The sequence below is a fragment of the Brassica oleracea genome, chromosome C3, assembly GCF_000695525.1.
Source record: "Brassica oleracea var. oleracea cultivar TO1000 chromosome C3, BOL, whole genome shotgun sequence".
In the NCBI taxonomy this organism is placed as follows: domain Eukaryota; kingdom Viridiplantae; phylum Streptophyta; class Magnoliopsida; order Brassicales; family Brassicaceae; genus Brassica; species Brassica oleracea.
Window position 1 is genome coordinate 26,137,965 of NC_027750.1, and position 18,060 is coordinate 26,156,024.

The 18,060-nt window shown below is 34.0% G+C and overlaps 3 protein-coding genes and 1 non-coding gene across 4 annotated transcripts; 1 reads left to right on the forward strand and 3 right to left on the reverse strand.

The window, feature by feature from the left end:
• Nucleotides 1-384: 384 nt before the first annotated feature.
• Nucleotides 385-1,726, reverse strand: LOC106332089. The gene is made up of 2 exons (XM_013770561.1): nucleotides 1,583-1,726; nucleotides 385-1,317 (listed from the first exon to the last, which is right to left on the reverse strand). Exon 2 carries the CDS (start codon nucleotides 1,293-1,295, stop codon nucleotides 630-632), a length of 666 nt encoding a protein of 221 aa, XP_013626015.1. The 5' UTR covers nucleotides 1,296-1,317; nucleotides 1,583-1,726; the 3' UTR covers nucleotides 385-629.
• A 2,387-nt stretch (nucleotides 1,727-4,113) lies between these two features.
• TRNAI-UAU lies at nucleotides 4,114-4,186 on the reverse strand. The gene has a single exon. It is a non-coding gene; the product is annotated as a tRNA-Ile (tRNA).
• A 7,329-nt stretch (nucleotides 4,187-11,515) lies between these two features.
• On the forward strand, nucleotides 11,516-12,647 carry LOC106335976 (ras-related protein RABA1g). The gene is made up of 2 exons (XM_013774674.1): nucleotides 11,516-11,808; nucleotides 12,110-12,647. The coding sequence occupies exons 1-2, from the start codon at nucleotides 11,588-11,590 to the stop codon at nucleotides 12,543-12,545; spliced, it is 657 nt and encodes a 218-aa protein (XP_013630128.1). The 5' UTR covers nucleotides 11,516-11,587; the 3' UTR covers nucleotides 12,546-12,647.
• LOC106335975 (RING finger protein 44-like) lies at nucleotides 12,570-14,938 on the reverse strand. The gene is made up of 6 exons (XM_013774673.1): nucleotides 14,828-14,938; nucleotides 13,901-14,544; nucleotides 13,516-13,820; nucleotides 13,310-13,405; nucleotides 13,047-13,208; nucleotides 12,570-12,966 (listed from the first exon to the last, which is right to left on the reverse strand). Exons 2-6 carry the CDS (start codon nucleotides 14,517-14,519, stop codon nucleotides 12,817-12,819), a joined length of 1,332 nt encoding a protein of 443 aa, XP_013630127.1. The 5' UTR covers nucleotides 14,520-14,544; nucleotides 14,828-14,938; the 3' UTR covers nucleotides 12,570-12,816.
• Nucleotides 14,939-18,060: the final 3,122 nt, after the last annotated feature.

Sequence of the window (18,060 nt, forward strand, 5' to 3'; positions counted from 1 at the left end):
CAGTTAGATAGATATAGTACTACACAGTCTATCTGTTATGACCAAGTAAAACGTTTCTCACTAAACCTCAAAATATCTAATGGGTTTGAGAGGGATGTTAAGGAAGAAGATAAAGATGGAACCAAAACTGTAAAAGAGCTGTCACTTTAAGCTGGTCCCCCCTCTCTATGTTCTCTTGTAAGATCTCAATGCCTTCTTTTTTTCTTGAAAAGATCTACCGATAAAAGTCGCAGCTTTTTTAACCTCTTCACTCACTTTTCCACATAAATAATTGAAAATATAATAATTTGAAAGAAGTAAAGATGCACATTGACAACACAAAAGGTGATCACTTTTCTTCTAGGAGATCTCTATGACAACTTCTAGATTAGGGATCCAATGTAATAAGAACTTCACAACAAACTGAATAAATGTGTAACTCAAAACTGTGTCTCAACAACATGTGAAGCATGAAACAAAACATACAAAAACATGTGCAATCACATCAATCTATTTTGATATGAAGTAACAACACATCGTCTAATGTTAGACAACATATATGAACATAATAACATTGAAACGTTTGAATGTTCTTTTAACAAATTAAAGAATGTTTTTTTGAATTTGGAAAAAAAAAAAGAAGCAAAAACTCAATCTATGAAACCGGTTCTTCTGAAAACAGCGTTCCTCACCTGCCTGAGATCTCTCCCTTTAAGTGTTCTCCCCGCTCCTTCAAGAACCGAGCAAGACAGCAACGAAGACTTCGCCAGAGACCGAGCTACAATCTCGTGCGGTGGAAGCCTTTCGCCTTCATCTTCCTCCTCCTCATCCACCACCGCATCAGTCAGCTTGAACTCCTTCTTGTGACGACTCCTCATCGCCAACGGCACTTGAAGAGGAGCTGACTGAGGATACCTCCCTCCACCACCTGTGAAGGGAACCCTCTCTTGAGGCGGTTTAGGAGCTGAGGGGATGATTCGAGCGGAAGACGAAGAGGACGTGGAGGAAGCTGTGGAGGAGACGGAAGTGGAGAGAGCAGCTGCAGGCTTGTGGTGGAAGACATGGTTTAAGTAACTGTTCCCAGAAGGCTCGGGAAGAGCTGCGAGGATGCCAGAAGCTTCCACGTTTTTTAAACCGCTTTTGGTTCTTTGAAGCTGGCGGGCAGGTGGATGCTGAGCAGGAGAAGAGGACGGAGAGTGTTTAGGCGCGTGAGATATGTCTATTGAGAAGATGTCGTCTTCGTTCAGCTCACCATCTGCTGAAGCTGGAGCAGGGGCAGACGATGAAGGGATATCGATTCGTGCGGTTTTGTTCATTTTTGTTTTAACTTCTTGAGATCTGACAAATCAGATTAAACAAAAAGATTAGATTTTTATGTTTTTTCTGGGTACAAAGAAAGAAGGTTCCTTTTACAATCAAACATTCAAAGCGAGTTGCTTGGAGAAACCGTGGCGGTCACGTAAACAAGAAAGCTAGGTTATTTTCTATAGAAACCTTTGAACCGTATGAAATTGCAGCAAACGCCGAAGATGGATAGATTAATTTAAGCAATTATTATTCAAGAAGGGAGATCAAGAACCAAAAAGGAGGATTGAGATATTACCTTAACTGTGGGAAGGAGAACAGAAACGGCAGCGAATTAGATGCACGGCCAGCTAGCGATCTGAATCTTTAGGTACAGCGAGAGAGATGGCAGAAGGGGAGAGAGAGATGGCAGACAAGAAGACCTGAGATTCCTAGAATTTGGCATCGGTATAGTAATCGTCGCCGTACCATGATGTTGAAGAAGCCCAGTACTCCAGCAAGCCCAATATAGAGCCCAAATAGACTAATTTATAAGCAAATAAAACTTGTAGCAAAGTGTGTATGCAAAATCACCAATTTTATAGGAAAAATAAAAGGATCCTCGGCTGCATTAGAGATAGCTTAAAGAAGACTTAAAAGGGATCTTCGGTATAGTATAAATAAAACTATCATGGATCTTCTTAAGACGGATCAATGTAGGACAATTGTGCAAGTATGACTCAATGTGTAATATATGATTAGATTTGCAAGTAATTTCATCATAATTTTTGTAATTTGTAGTAAAATAATTACTTGTTAAAAATGTAAGAAATATACTGTTTATTTATTTATTTCATAACCCTAATCAAAATCATCAGGAACCAGTTTTTTTGTTTTTTTGGGGGGGGGAATTTTGCAGCTTCTTTGCTGTTTGGCAAAACTGGTTTAGTATCTGGTTTAATCGGTTTAGTTACTCAACAGGGAGCTGCTACTCTCCCTAGGTCGAGCGGATATCCCCCTTTCTTTGCATCTCCATCCCCAGTTAAGTTAAAGGAAGCTTGACCTAGATAATGTGAAGCATTAGCTCTCCACTGCAAAACACAAAGTTACTTGAGCCACAAGTTATCTAACATACAAAACCAATTAGGCGCTGTTCGTTTCACCATCTGTCATCTCTATCCAGATGATCTATTTGTATGATCTATTCAGATGATCCATTCAGATTTTTGGGACTGTTTGTTTGTCCATCCAAGTGGTTCATCGAGATGAATCATCTAAATGAATTTTATGTTTGTTTCTTTATTTTCATTTCCATCTAAATGAGTTTAGTAAAAAAATTACCAAAATACTCTTGTCTTGATTTAATCATATGTTAAAATTTACTACAATAATAACTTCTAATAAACCAAAAAAAATTGATAAACATGTATTTGAAAAAAAAAATTAGAGTTTCAAACTAAAAGAGTATTAATAATAAACCGACTATAAATTCGGTTTTGGCGGAAAACGAAAATTTTCAACTATGACGGAAAATGAGATTTTTCAGTTATGACGGAAAACGAGATTTTTAGATTTTGACGGAAAACAAGATTTTCGATTTTGGCGGGAAAACGAGATTTTTTTGTTTTGACGAGAAAATGCATTTTTGCGGTTTTGGCGGGAAAACGAGATTTTTCGATTTTGGCGGGAAAACGCGTTTTTGGTTTTGGCGGGAAAATGCGGTTTTGGCGGGAAAATATGTTTTGCGGTTTTCGCGGAAAATGCGTTTTTTGGCGGGAAAACACGTTTTTGCGGTTTTCGCGGGAAAATGCATTTTTGCGGGAAAACACGTTTTTGCAATTTTGAGCGGAAATGCATTTTCAGAGTTTTGGCGTGAAAATTTTGATTTTAGGTTTTCGCGAAAAAATGCGTTTTTGTGGTTTTGTCAGTTTTCGTGTGTGACAAAATGATATTATGTTTATGTTTGTAATTTGTGAATTACATCAGGGGCATAATAGATATTATATCAAATTGAATGAACCATTTCCATCAAAATGGTCCAAATTAGATCAGCTGAATGGACTTTAAAATTAAGCCTAAATTTTCGAAAGTCATCCGGATGATCCATCCAGATGAGTTGCACTTTTAGTGTTTAAACGAACAAAACTCTCATCTCCATCCAGATGGCTCATCCAGATGGAGAAAAGAACAGTAACTTAATGTAAATGAATCTTCAGTTTTCCATTAACCTGATGAAAGAAAGCATAAGCCATTGCTCGTTCACTTGTATCCTTGCGCGAATCTCCTCCGTTTGTTTCAGTCAAACCTTCCACACCATTCAATCGAAGTTTCGTTCCTCATATATGAGTTAAATCTCCTTGCGCTCTTCAAGTTGCATAGTTTTTTTTTTCTCGCCACGGTATATACACAAGAAATGCTATAATCAGTTTCAGAATTGTAGAGAATGACAAATCAACCATGTATGCTAAAAAAGCCTTTTAAATGCGTATAGCAGCGATCTCTACGGTGAGCCTGACCTTGGTTCGATCGGTTTGACACTGTTTAACATTGCAGAAGCTACCTAAAAACTGAAGTCACTAATTTGGGAGAATGAAAATAAAGCGAAGCAGAGTTTACTAACGTTGCCTTTCATATGATTTGTTATTGTTTTGTTCCTTTTAAGTAGATCAGAGAGCGGAGCAATATTCAAATCCCATAAAAAAAGAATATAAGTATAGAGCTGAGAGATTCATAACAACAAAAAGGTTTTTGATTGGAGAAGATAGTGTTAATAATAGACCTAACTAGATTATGTGAAATAGATTTTTAATGTGTGATCTGGTCTATATCTGGTTTTTGATTATATAAAAATTTCCCCGGCGAGCTCGAACCCGCGACCTTCGGCTCATAAGACCAACGCTCTAACCAACTGAGCTACGGGGAATCTTTGTTAATGTTGTTCCATTTATATATATGATCGATTAAGGCTATTGTTACTCGTTTGATAGGTTAGACTCTGAAACAAATGTTGAGAATTCATAAAAACAATCCGCTGCCAATAAGAGATCGAATAGACGCCACTACAAATTTACAAGATCCTCGAGTGTGACTGTTGACATACATTTTCGAACTCCCAAGGTTTCATCTATTGATATCTCTAACTCCTTTATTGATTATCAGAAATGGATTACAAGAACAAACAAGGACGAGCTTTGAAGATTGACTCCGATTACACTCTCATGGCGAGTGTAATCTTCATCACTTATCTCATATCAATTAGGTGCAAGGACTCATGCCGTCACTCACTTATAACATTCAAAGCACGAAGAACAAGTGAAAGTGAAGAAGACGAACTCTATTTATATCAAATCTTCTCCGTTAGCCTTCCCAACTGCAAACCTTCTGAATCGAATAGAGGCTCCGTTCCTTTTGCTTTTATGCCTCTCAACTGCCAGCTCAGCACCACTTCTCCTCCTTTGCTCAGCTCCCATCTTGATGTCTATCACACCATCAGTGTAAAACAACACAATACCAAACTCTGTTTCCTTGGCTTTTATGATGATCATCAAGTTCAAGCTAACATTAAAAGATCGTCGACTTCTTATCAATCTGCATGCAGGCCTGGGCACTTTTACCTGATATTCGAAGCCGCACCCGAACCTCACCCGAAAAACCTGAATCAAAATCCGAACCGAAGTAGCAAAATACTCGAACGGGTATTAAATTAGGAGAGATTGGATATCTGAACCCGAACAGGTAATATCCAAACCCAAATGGGTATCCGAAAATAACCGAACATATACATATTTAACCTTATATTTCTAGTTTACCTTATATTTCTAGTTTATTTCTCTCATTTTATTCAAAATATTTATATTGATACTACACATAGTTTAAGATTAGATAATATATACATATAATTATGGATTGTTACTCCTTGAAAAATATGTCAAGCTTTTTGTCTCGTGCATTAGCAAAAATTGTATCCAAAATTTCAAAACAATAACCAAATTAGTATCTTTTTAATTTTAAATTGTATCTCCAAATCTATTAATCATTTAATCTATTAAAAAATTAAAAAATCAATTAAGTTAAATGTATATTTTAAATACAAAAAATGAACAATGAAATTTTTTTTTCAAAATCTAAATATCTGAACCCTACCCGAAATAACCGAACTCAAACTAAAAATACCTGCCCGAACCCGATCCGAAGTATAGAAATACCCGAACGGGTTCTATACCCCTATACCGAAATACCCAAAAATCCGAAATATCTGATCCGAACCCGAACGTCCACCCCTACTGCAATGCGTAGCTACCAACAACAGCCTCCTTCTTCTTCAATAGTATAATAAGATCCAAGATCGTATTTAGTCTGTTGAGCTGTTTGTGTTCGTATCTTAACAATAATGAAGGTTTAGACCTTGGGATGAACCAAAATAATTTAGAAGATTCCATCACAGATTCACAGTAGGTTATATGATAGAAAGAGAGGATGGTCAGAGCCATGTAACAAATTTGTATAGTCTCAAAATGTAGTAAATAAAACAGTTTGGTGAACCAGTAGTTGTACTAACTACTAAGAGCATATTTATCCAAAGATACTAGAGGGTTCTTAGCGTGTGAGTCCCACGTAGGACCCACTTTTTTTAAGAAACCGGTTACCAAACTTACCAAATAGTAGTCGGTCCTTAATAGTTTCTTACACTATTCGCAGGCCCCACTGACACGTGGTGGCCCGCGATTGGTTCATTTTTAATTTTTTTTCTAAATTCGAAAAAGTAAAAAAAAAAAAAATTAAGAAACCCCAAATGGAGTTTCTGAAGGGTCTCTTAATTAATTTTTAATAGTATTTAAGAAGAAAATTTGGTTAAGAGACCTTGTTAAAAACTTTCAACCTTTTTGTCTTCCATTGCAAGTCTCTTAATCAAAGAGTTTTTTTTTTTTAAAATGTAGAGAATGTTTTTGATTATTTTGTGAATGTAGAAGATGAGAACATTTCTTCCCAGGATCATTCTCTAAGAGAAACAGAAAAAGAAAACAGATTCACAAACAAGTACAACTGCACGTACCTCACCACTGATCCTCTGATGAAACAGTTTCTCACCGAAAGCTGCACAATTCAGTAGGCAAAATATTGTTAGGGAAGAACATGTTATTCCATGAGATGATTCTTCTTAAGGTGTGACAAAAAGAACAAATCCTATCGCATTGAGTAGAAGAACACAAGTCAGACAAGCAAAGCTTTAAGACATAACACAAGCACGTACAGAATCCAAGACCAATCATATATCTCAACAAGAATATGCGTAAAGAGACAAGTAACAATTCATTCCTTCAATAGTATGTCAAAGTTTTCATCTTTATCATGTTTTTCCTTATCAAACCATATCATCAAAACCAAGCTTTAATCCCATTACATACAAAAGATTGACATCTTAGAGTTTCAGCCCCCTATTCCATGAACGACATTCTAGCTTACTAATCAATAAAATCTCCAAGTTCACTTTTAATTTCAAAACCAAGCAGTGATGAAGTAGATTTTGTCGTAAAAAAATCAAGCTTCCATGATCAAAGATTACAATTTTAAAGAAATTTAAAAGATCAAAAACAAACCTCGCTGTCTTTGTCGAGCAAGATGTCTTTGATCCTAACAACCTCCTTAGAAACCATTGAAAACTCTTCAATCGCATCACTCAAGGCCTCAGCTTCATCTCACCTGTACATAATAAGTCAATACCAATCAGTTCTCAGACACATTGGTGCATCAGCTTTTTAGTTAACTACATACTGTTATGAACATGGCCTGTAAGAAGTCACTGGACTTAGTTTTCATACTGTTATGAACATGAACAGATTCGTTTTCATCATATGGAACAAGGCAAGAACAGAGATTTATAGAAGCAAAACCCAAGAAGAGATATAATCATGAATTTTTGCCCTAAGCATGAATTTTTGCATTTTATATATGGGTTGTGTATCATATCTTATTATATAAAGCTTGGTTCTTCAAAGTTACTAATTAATATGATTGCGACATGTGTCAATTAATTTATTAAGATTGTGACATGTGTCAAAAATATGTTACAATTCTCTTTTATTAGGATTTAAAAAGATTTAGAAAAATAAAATTATTATTACATTTTTTTGGACACTAGAAAAAGAAAATTATTACAAATATATAGTTTATTATTCTTTTCAGGAGTTAAGAAAAGGAAAACTAATATCACATAGCCTTTTAAAATTATATTTTTATGTCTCTTTTTATAATCTTTTAAAAATATTTGATAGTAAATTTAATTTTGCTTGCTTCTTCAAAATTCCTAATTAATATGATTGCGACATGTGTCAATTAATTTATTAAGATTGTGACATGTGTCAAAAATATGTTACAATTCTCTTTTATTAGGATTTAAAAAGATTTAGGAAAAAAATTATTGTTACTTTTTTTTGGACACTAGAAAAGGAAAATTATTACAAAAATATAGTTTATTATTCTTTTAGGAGTTAAGAAAAAGAAAATTACTATCACATAGCCTTTTACAATTATATTTTTATGTCTCTTTTTATAATCTTTTAAAAATATTTGATAGTAAATTTAATTTTTTGAAAATTCTATAAACAAAGAATAATTGTAAAAGCTATTTGAAAGTATTTTTTTTCTTTTTAAAATATTTTGTATATTTTTCATTTTAAAGATACTAAAGAAAGATATTATAAGAGAAAATATTAATTTTTAAAAAATAAAAATAAAAATAAATAAATTATAAAATCCTACAAGTACACGGAAATATTTAATAAAAATCAAATAGAAAAACTAACTATATAATAAGTGATATTTCTTTTTTAAAACCCAAGAAAATAAAATTTTAAAAGTACTCTTTTTATTTTCATATAAATAACTAATTTTGTATGCTACAAAAATATAAACCAAAATAAGTATTATTTTCACATCTATATTTACGTTTAATATTCCTCATATTATTTTCAAAAAAAAATAGTATTGACAAGAAAAATATTATCTGAGTATTTTCTTTTAATTTCTTTAAACAACTCAATTTATTTTATCATTCTTATTACATCTTATGATGCTAACACAAGTTTTTTTTAATTAAGATGTTTTTATCGTACATAAGTATGTGTAAATATGAGGAATATATGTTTGTATGTATAAGACACGATATATAATTAAATAAAAAAATTTTTTTATTGAAAATATATTAGTAGTATAAAAATCTTAAAACCAAGAACGAATTATAGTTGCAATTTTCCTTTAAAAACAAATTAAAGTAACTTATTTCTTATAAATAACTAACTATTCTTTTTAATAGATAATTTTTTGTTAAAAAAATTATAAATCAAAAATAACTTTAAATATTTCATCCGATATGATTGTGCCAAAAAACAATATTGTGTATGCATTAATAAAAATCTATCATTATGTGAAAATAATTTGTTTTCCTAAAATCCTAAATAAAAGAAATTTGAAAAATAACTTTTTCCTCTTTTAATCTTAACCAAATAAGATTTTGTTTTCCTTTTAATCATGACCAAATAGAATTGTAAAAGTAATTTTTACAATTAAAATTTAAAGATAAAGAAAATATTTAATTAAAAATATTAGTTATGTTGAGAAAATAAATTTTGAAAATAATATGATACTGAAAATATTTAATTAAAAATATTCTTGATATTGAGAAAACAAATTTTGAAAATAGAAAGTTTTTAAAATAGTTAATATTTGCTGGAAATAATTAATTGATAGTATTTTTATTTTCAAAATCCTAGAAAAAAATAATTATAAATGATTATGTAATTTTAATTTTATTTTATAACACCCTAAAACTCTAATAAAATATTTGATAGTTCTTTTCCTTAAAAAAGAAAATCCTAAGCAAAAGAGATTTGTATCATATTTTTTTAATTTTTAACCAAAAGAGAATTGTAAGAAGTTATTAGATAGTGTAGAAAATTTGATGATGAACATGATACTAAACATTATTTAATTAAAAATGAAGTGTAAAAATAGTATTGATATGAACCATAAAAATCATAATTTAAAATTATTTAATTATAACTAGAAATAATTATTTGATAGCAATAAGATTTTTCTGAAATTCTAAAGAGAAGATAATTGTAAAATTTTATATGATAATACTTTTCCTTTTCTATAATCTTAAACAAAAATTTAAAAAATTATTTGATAGTTTTTTTTTTTTTAATTGTAAATAAAAACGAGATTTATAAAATACATTTTTTCCTTTTTAAAAAAAATCCTAACAAAAGTAAGCATACATATTTAATAGTATTTTAAAAAAAAAGAATTTGATGACAAGTATGATGATAAAGCTATTAAATTAACATAAATCAAAACTTTGGATGTTGTCGTGATTGGTATTTATGTGCTTGGTTATACAAAAATCAAACACATGTTTGATATATATATTTTCATGTTTGCTCATAAAAAAATTGATTATTATTGTTGTCACCGTATATATGTTTAGTCAAAAACAAATCAAGCTTCATCGATATCATATTACATTTTTTTTTTTACTATGTAGTAGTTTATAATTCATTTTAATTAAAATGTTATTATAAAAATATATCATTAATAAATCATGAATCAAGAAAATTATTTAACATCAAGCAAGTTTAATAAAACATTAAATTAGTACATAAGAAAGTGTATAATGTTGTCATTGCTTCTTGGTCTTATTTAGCTTCCAAATTCCTTTTTATTTCATTATAATTATTATTTCGGGTTGGATCCGATTTAAATTTTTACGTTTGGATGTTTTATCTTAGCTCTAACAAATATTAATTGAAACTTATGTGTGAAAACGAGTTCTTAACTATAAAATAAATTTCACATAACATATGCAAAAACAATTTTAAAACAATAATAAAATGATTTTTTAATATTTTTTTATTAAATTAAAATATTAAATAAAGTCTGTTGCAACGCACGAGCCCAAATCTAGTATGATATAAAGCGTGGTAAGAAGAGTCATATATATGATGCCCTAAGCATGAATTTGAAAGAAGAGATATATTTGAATTGGGTCTTTCAATTTCATACTATGATGCCCTAAGCATGAATTTTTGCATTTTATATATAGGTTGTGTATCATATATGATATAAAGCAAATTATAAATTATAACAAAATAGTAATGTTGCATAATTCTAGAGAGAAGAAATGATTTATACATAGAAAGCTTTGAATAGTTGATTTTCATTGATTTTTTCTCCGTCTCATTCATTAATTTCCAAATAATACCAAATCAGAGCCGCACTTGTGGGTATGCTTTCGAAACATTTGAATGGACCTCATTTGGTGGAACCCCTTTTAAAAAAAAATTATTTGTATATATAGGTATATTTATATTATTAAATAGTGTTAAATATATAAAGTAAGAAATAGTTTATATAATAATAAAATTGTTAATGTATTCTATGTTATATAATATGTACAAGTTTAATAATATAATTAAAATAAATATATATATTATGTTACTAAACTTCAAACTTTATATTTTAAAGAAATTTACATTAATTTTTACTAAAAATCACTAAAAATATCTTTAATTTCAAATTAAAAAAACTGAATAGGGCCCCCACACCTCTGGGACCGACTCTGTACCAAATTACGTTCATCGTTAAACCTGGCTACCGTATGTGTTCAGTTTTAGACCATCAGCATTGATGAACCTCACTATTCAGATTCCCAATGCTCCTGTTATTATTATTTTAATTTCATTTTTGTTTTTTTTTTTTTTAATTAATATTCATCCAATTGCGGGCCGCCACGTGGCGTGGGGCCCGCAAAACAGTAGTGATACGGGGTCTTCTCAGTGAATTCGCACGATCCGAGTTCAACACTGTTGAAATATTTTAATTTTTTTTTTTGTGGAAAACTGTGTGAACTTTTGGTAAGAGCCTTCAATGCTCATGCTCTTAGACACTTACACATAAATCTATAAAGGATGGATCACGTAGAGTGATAGTGATTAGATCTTTTAAAAACAAATTGACACTTCACGTAGAGTGATAGTGGGTAGTCACGGTTGTCTCTTGTGTTAGGCACAGGTGATATAAAGCAAAGACAGTGAGAGCCGAGGTATATTAAAATCTATACACACACGGCACACCACCTCTCGTGATTCCTCGATAGCTTCTAACGATAAATGAAAATTTAAAATATCCGACCCGATGATAATTGTATCCGACCCGGATCCGATCCGTCAACAGTCCGTAGGGCCCAAAATTTAAATCTCACTCTCTCTCTCTGCGTCTCTTCCCCTTTCGTACCAGAAAAATCTCCGATCGAAGAAACCTCTTCACAATGGCGGCGTACAGAGCTGAAGACGATTACGATTTCCTCTACAAGGTGGTCCTGATCGGAGACTCCGGCGTCGGAAAATCCAACCTCCTCTCTCGCTTCACCCGCAACGAGTTCAGCCTCGAGTCCAAATCCACGATCGGCGTCGAGTTCGCCACCAGAAGCATCCGCGTCGACGAAAATGTCGTCAAGGCTCAGATTTGGGACACAGCCGGCCAAGAAAGGTTCAAGGAACGCTCATGAATCTCAAGAAACTCAATTCTTGATTTTTTTTTTTTTCTCAATTCTTGATTTTGATTTGATCTGATGAATCTGAACCGAAACCAAAACTGATTCTTGATTATGTGCAGAGGTTAATAAAAATACATTTTTATGTTATAACTGTTATTAAAAAATTATAAAATAAAAATACATTTTCAAATTGTTGGATCTGAACGTTCAAGAACTCAATTCTTGATTTTCTTGATTTTGCGCAGAGTTTTTCAAGAACTCAATTCTTGATTTTCTTGTTTTTTTTTTCTTAAGGTACCGAGCGATCACGAGCGCGTACTATCGAGGAGCCGTAGGAGCGTTCCTTGTCTACGACGTTACGCGGCGCGTCACGTTCGAGAACGTCGAGAGGTGGCTCAAGGAGCTCAGAGACCACACGGACGCCAACATCGTCTGTATGCTCGTCGGTAACAAGGCTGACTTGCGTCACCTACGAGCCGTTTCCACCGAAGACGCAACGGCCTTTGCGGAGAGAGAGAGCACGTTCTTCATGGAGACGTCTGCGCTCGAAGCTTTGAACGTGGAGGACGCTTTCACTCAAGTGCTTTCTCAGATATACCGCGTGGCGAGCAAGAAGGCGTTGGATGTTGGTGGAGACGATCACGCTGCGTTGCCAAAAGGGCAGAGTATTAACGTTGGGGGTAAGGATGATGTCTCTGAGGTCAAGAAGGTTGGTTGCTGCTCAAGTTGATGTTTTCTTGTAATGTTGTATCTATTTTTTTTTGTTCACGTTATCATATTCAACAATCTATGAACAAAGAAGGTAAAATAAAAACTTCAGGGGCCAACCAAAGAAAGCATGTACAGTTTTTTTTTTTATAGTGTCACTAAGCCAATCTTAGCTATAGATTGTAACACAAGTTAAGTGCATTTTTTTACAGAACATGGGGCTTTGAAACTTGCCTTGACTCTGTTTCTCTTATATAATAATAAAAAAACAAAACCATATAAGTTATAACCTTTTATCGTTCCTTGTTCTTGTCCATGACCAGTGCCTCTGATTTACAGATTGGGCAGACGTTCTTGATGACCAACCACTTCTCCAAGCATGCTGGATGGTACTCGTGCTTGCAGTCCAGCGTTGCGATCTTATCTCGGTTCTTGTAGGTTTCCTGTCAATAAATAAAAACGAGATGTTAACCACTAAGATTAACGTTTGCATAAGCTTGGAGGATGTAGTCTTGGCTTTTACCTGGCATATGGTGCAAGAATCTGTTTCTAGATCGGTAGATGGAGCTTCTTCCAGGTTGATTCTGGTGGATATGTAGGTTCTTCTTTTCACAAGATCTTTAACGGTTTCTTCTGATAAGCCAGTCTTCACTGTTCCAATATGGTCGCTCAAATCAAGAAGCTCCTGCGTCACCACAGTTTAGAATGTTATAGTGAATTCATTCATTAAATATCTATATATGGTGAAAGATTTAGCCAAGTGGTAGAGAGTAACGGTGGACTCACCTCATATGACATGTCCTCTATGTCCAAGCGCATGTCTTGATGATCATCAACCTCATCATCGCCGAAGAACTCTCCTTCCCCGAGAAAAGCGTCTTCCTACACATATTAACATTTAAAAAAAAAAAGGGTTAATTTTGAAGAGCAAACAAACAAACAAACTGACACTAGAAGATGAAAAAAAAAAAACATCTAAAAAGCAAACTCACATATGCGGGGAATGCTCTAAGGTGAGGAGGCAGTCCATGGTGTCTAAGACTCGCTGCAGGAGAAAAACCATCTCGGGGATGTTGCCGGTTTATCGTCAGCCCAGTTGATTGAACCGGCCCCACGTTTCTGTACGGAGCATCATGAATAGTCATGGGGACAGTGTATGAGGCTGAAGCCATGCGAGGAGGGTATACAGGGGGAGGAGGAGGTGCCGGATGATGGCTAAAATAGTTAGGACTAGGGTACGCAAATGGTATATCGTTTCTGCTACTAGATGCCTCATGGAATCTCGGAGCAGCATTACCTAAGAGAGATCAATCAAGAATAAGATTTACAAGAACTTGCATAAAGATAAGTTTATGAGCTTAGAGTAAAAGTTATTACCATGCATAAAAGGTATAGAGGGTGGTTGGAGCCAATAGGAAGAGGAGGATGATCCATCAGATGTGTTGTTGTCATTAACATGTTGGTCATACCAGATTGGGGCAGGAGGTGGAAAAGGATGGGCTGCATAGTTTCCTTGAGAGTAAGGAGGATCCATTGTGACTGCTCCTACTCTGCTCCTCACACTTCGCTGATCCATTGGTTGTGGGTAAGCAGCAGTAGCATAGTGCGGGAAGGCCAAAGGCGCTGTCTCCGGAGGTGGTGCTGGTTCAGTAAGATACTGATAGTTTCCAGGTATAATAGCTTCGTCGCTCTTTCTCTTGTATCCATGGCCCATAAAATGTGGATTACTCTCATGACTTCCAGGAGCTAAGGGATGAGCATGAAGAGGCTCGTAAGGGAAATAGAGATTTGGTGGGGTTGACATGGTAGGACCAAGATTGGAAGCACGTTGATGATGATGATGAGGGGGAGGAGGAGGATACTGTGGAAGACCGTTAAGCATAGAGTTGTTGTCATAAGGCTCTTGCAAGAAAGTAGGAAGAGGGTTCATGTGTGGGGTGTCTGGATGAGAATGCTGCTCCATGTCGAAACCTGTCATTATATGTCTTTGTCTCATATTTGCTACTTGCAGAAACAGTCACCTGATATAGTTTGAATTGTGGAAAAGATCAGAACCGTTTACAGCTAAAGAACAATCATGACCTTGCTAAGCATCATCAAGGCTGAGTTAAACAAGCTATTAGATTAACAAACCTAGACGACCTAATCAGATTATGCCCTAATTCCGACAAACCCCAGAACAATGCAATTCTTCAACAGGTCTTGTAATAAGATGATAAATATTTTTTTTTTTTTTTCCGGGAACAAACGTCAATACAATCGAAATCAAAAGCTCGAGAATCCGATTATTGTGATGATCATTACCTGATTATCGAAGGAGGGAGATCAAAGGACGAGAGGAGAGGATGGACAAGGAAGACGGTGAGGGAAGGTTTTTTTATTCTCTCCTCAGTTTCTTCTTCCCTTTTTTTTTTATTTATTCTCTTGATGCTTATCTTACCTTTTTTATAATTAATTAATTACTTATTTTTTGGCTTGTTTTCATTGGTTTCTTGAGATTTCTCACAGCAAATGCTTTTTTTAAAGGCTAATTAATAATCATTGATATCCTAATTATGAGAACGACGTCGTTTTGCTTTCAATACATTAATGAATGAACACAAATCTTTTGGATTGGGTTCTATCTAACATCGCCTTTGTCTTGTACCAAAGCCTTTGTAAGCGAAGCACCAAACTTCGCAGTTTATATCTCACAGTATCTTCATTCTATTGCAACTCATTGGTCTTTGCTTTTGTGGAATTTTTGCGAACTATGCATAACATACCTAAAAAGTTGAAAAATATTTGAATGTTCAAACAATTAAAATAAGTGTCTTATGATGTGGTTGAAAGTTACTTATCACGAGAGCAAAAAAAATAACGCGAAACCAGGTCTGAATGTCTGATTATTTTTATTTGTCGTGCAAAAAAACCGTGTACGGAAAGACAATGGAATTGAATCCGAGGCAAGCAAGCACATGATGAGAATATACTAGGTAGGCCTGGGCACTATTACTTGATACCCGGTTTATACTTGCTATTTGACTCGGCTCAATTTAAAAAAACAAGTATTTGCTACAATCAAGTCGAGTAACAAGTAAACGGATTCTATTACTCGTAAGTACAAGTCAAATATATTTTTATTTTTAACTATTTGGCTTGTTCTCGTTACTCAATGTCTTCTACTTGTTCTTTTAATTGTTATATATTACTTAGTTTATTAAATATTTGGTATCTAGTTTATCAGTTAATTAAAATTTTATGTATTCTATCAAAACTAAAAGAATTGTGTGTTAAAATACCAATACCCAAGGTTACTAAGCTATTGGGCTAGTACTAACTGATTTAGCCCAATGGAAAATCTGACGTTTATATACAAAGAGGTAAAGGTGAAACTCTGTGTTTTACTCACAGATCTTTTTCACTCGAGATATTTTTACGGAGCCGAAACAAAGAGAGTTAGGGTTTGAAACTCAGTTCGCTTCTTTACGTCACTATGGTAAGTTGTTTAATCTTAATTCATATTCGCTATCTTTGACCCTCACAATCTCTCTTTATTTATCTAGGATTTGATTTACTTTGACTTATCCAATTCTCAGATGAAAATTTAAGAAATAGATCAGTTGGTTATTTATGTATAGATGTTTAGTAATCCTATATTTTTGTTAAATGTTTATGCGCAGATGGAACCTGAGCAGCAGAAAGAACATCCAAAAGATGATGTAGAGGAAATGGATACAGAGCATGGTGGTGATACAGCTCCAACAGCTGACTCTGATGAATCTAAGGTAACTCCTAAGGAAAGATCTAAGGCATGGAAAAACTTTAAGAGAACAGAAGATGGAAACAAAGCGAAATGCAATCATTGTGGTCAGTTAGTTACTATTAGATCACCATCTGGTGTCAACACCAGTACTATGTTGAAACATATGCTGAGGTGTAAAAAGCTGCATCCAGAGCTTGAGGTTGAGACTGTTGCTGGTAAAAGAGTTAAGCAATCAACCTTAATGCATCAACCCAAAAAAGATAAGGATGATGAAGCTGTTCCATCGTACCTACAATATGGTAAAGATGAATGCAGAAAAGGTTTAGTCAGAATGATTATAAAGGACGAGTTGCCTTTTAGGGTTGTGGGGAAGGAAGGTTTTCGAGAATTCATATGTGTTCTTCAGCCTCGGTTTCAAATCCCTTCCCGTAGATCAATCACAAGAGATTGCTTCAGTATGTTTCTTGAAGAAAAGAAAAAGTTGAAAGTGTTCTCTCAGAATCACAAAGGGAGTGTTTCGCTTACAACTGATACTTGGACTTCAGTTCAGAACATCAACTACATGTGCTTGGCCGCACATTTCATTGATGAGAATTGGAATCTGCAGAAAAAAAAAATCATTAACTTCTGCCAAATTCTGAGTCACAAAGGTGAACTAATTGGGAAAATGTTTGAGAGATGCTTGGTGTCTTGGGGAATGAGCAAGGTTTTTACAATCACAGCAGACAATGCAAGTTCAAATGATGTAGCAATCAGATTCTTAAGAAGAAGACTTAAGTCATGGGGTACTTCTCTACTTGATGGTGAATTTCTTCACATGAGATGTGGTGCTCACATCTTAAATCTGGTTGTCAAAGATGGATTACAAGAAAATAAAGATTTGATTAGTCGAATACGTTCTGCTGTTCGGTATGTTAGATCTTCTCCAGCAAGGTTAGATAAATTCAAAGAATTGTCTTATTCACCTTAAGCTTTCATCAACTGCTGGTGTGTCTCTTGAGGTCGAGACAAGATGGAATTCTACATATTTGATGTTAGAGTCAGCCTTAAAACTAAAAAGAGGTTTTGATATGCTCGAGTTAGAAGATGATAAGTTTATGGTAGAACTTGGGAAGTTAGGAGGTGCACCTACTGAATCGGATTGGGATTATGCAAAGACATATTTACCTATTCTCAAGTTTTTCTATGATGCTACTTTGAAACTTTCAGCAACTCGTTATGTTACTGGAAATATGTATCTGAAGGAGATAGATATTTGGGGTTGGTTTAATGATACGAAAGCTTGGGCTGAATCAGAAAGCAATGGCTGTTAAGATGAAAGCAAAGTTTGATAAATACTGGGGAGATATGGAGAACATGTACTTAGTGATTTTTGTTGCTCGTGTTATTGATCCTCGGTATAAAATGAAGTATGTGAGTTTGTTTATCCGTGAAAGCTATGGTTCTGGTGGTGATAATATAGCTGAAGCCTTGATTGAGAAAGTAAACACAGTTATAGAGAAGATGTTCAAATACTATCAAGCTAAAGCATCTAGTTCTTCACCAGAAAGTAGCCATGTTCAAGGAGTACAGAAGTAATGAAAGAAGCTGCAGATATTTATGACCTTGATTCTCTAATTGAAGAAAGTGAAGAAAATTCTGTTTATCAATCTGAGTTGGAGAGCTATTTGACTGAAGCCTGTGTTCCTAGATCAGATCCCAAATTTTATGTTTTACTTTGGTGGAAGAAGACAGGATCAAGGTACGAAACTCTTTCTCTAATGGCTAAAGACCTTTTGGCTATACCGGTCTC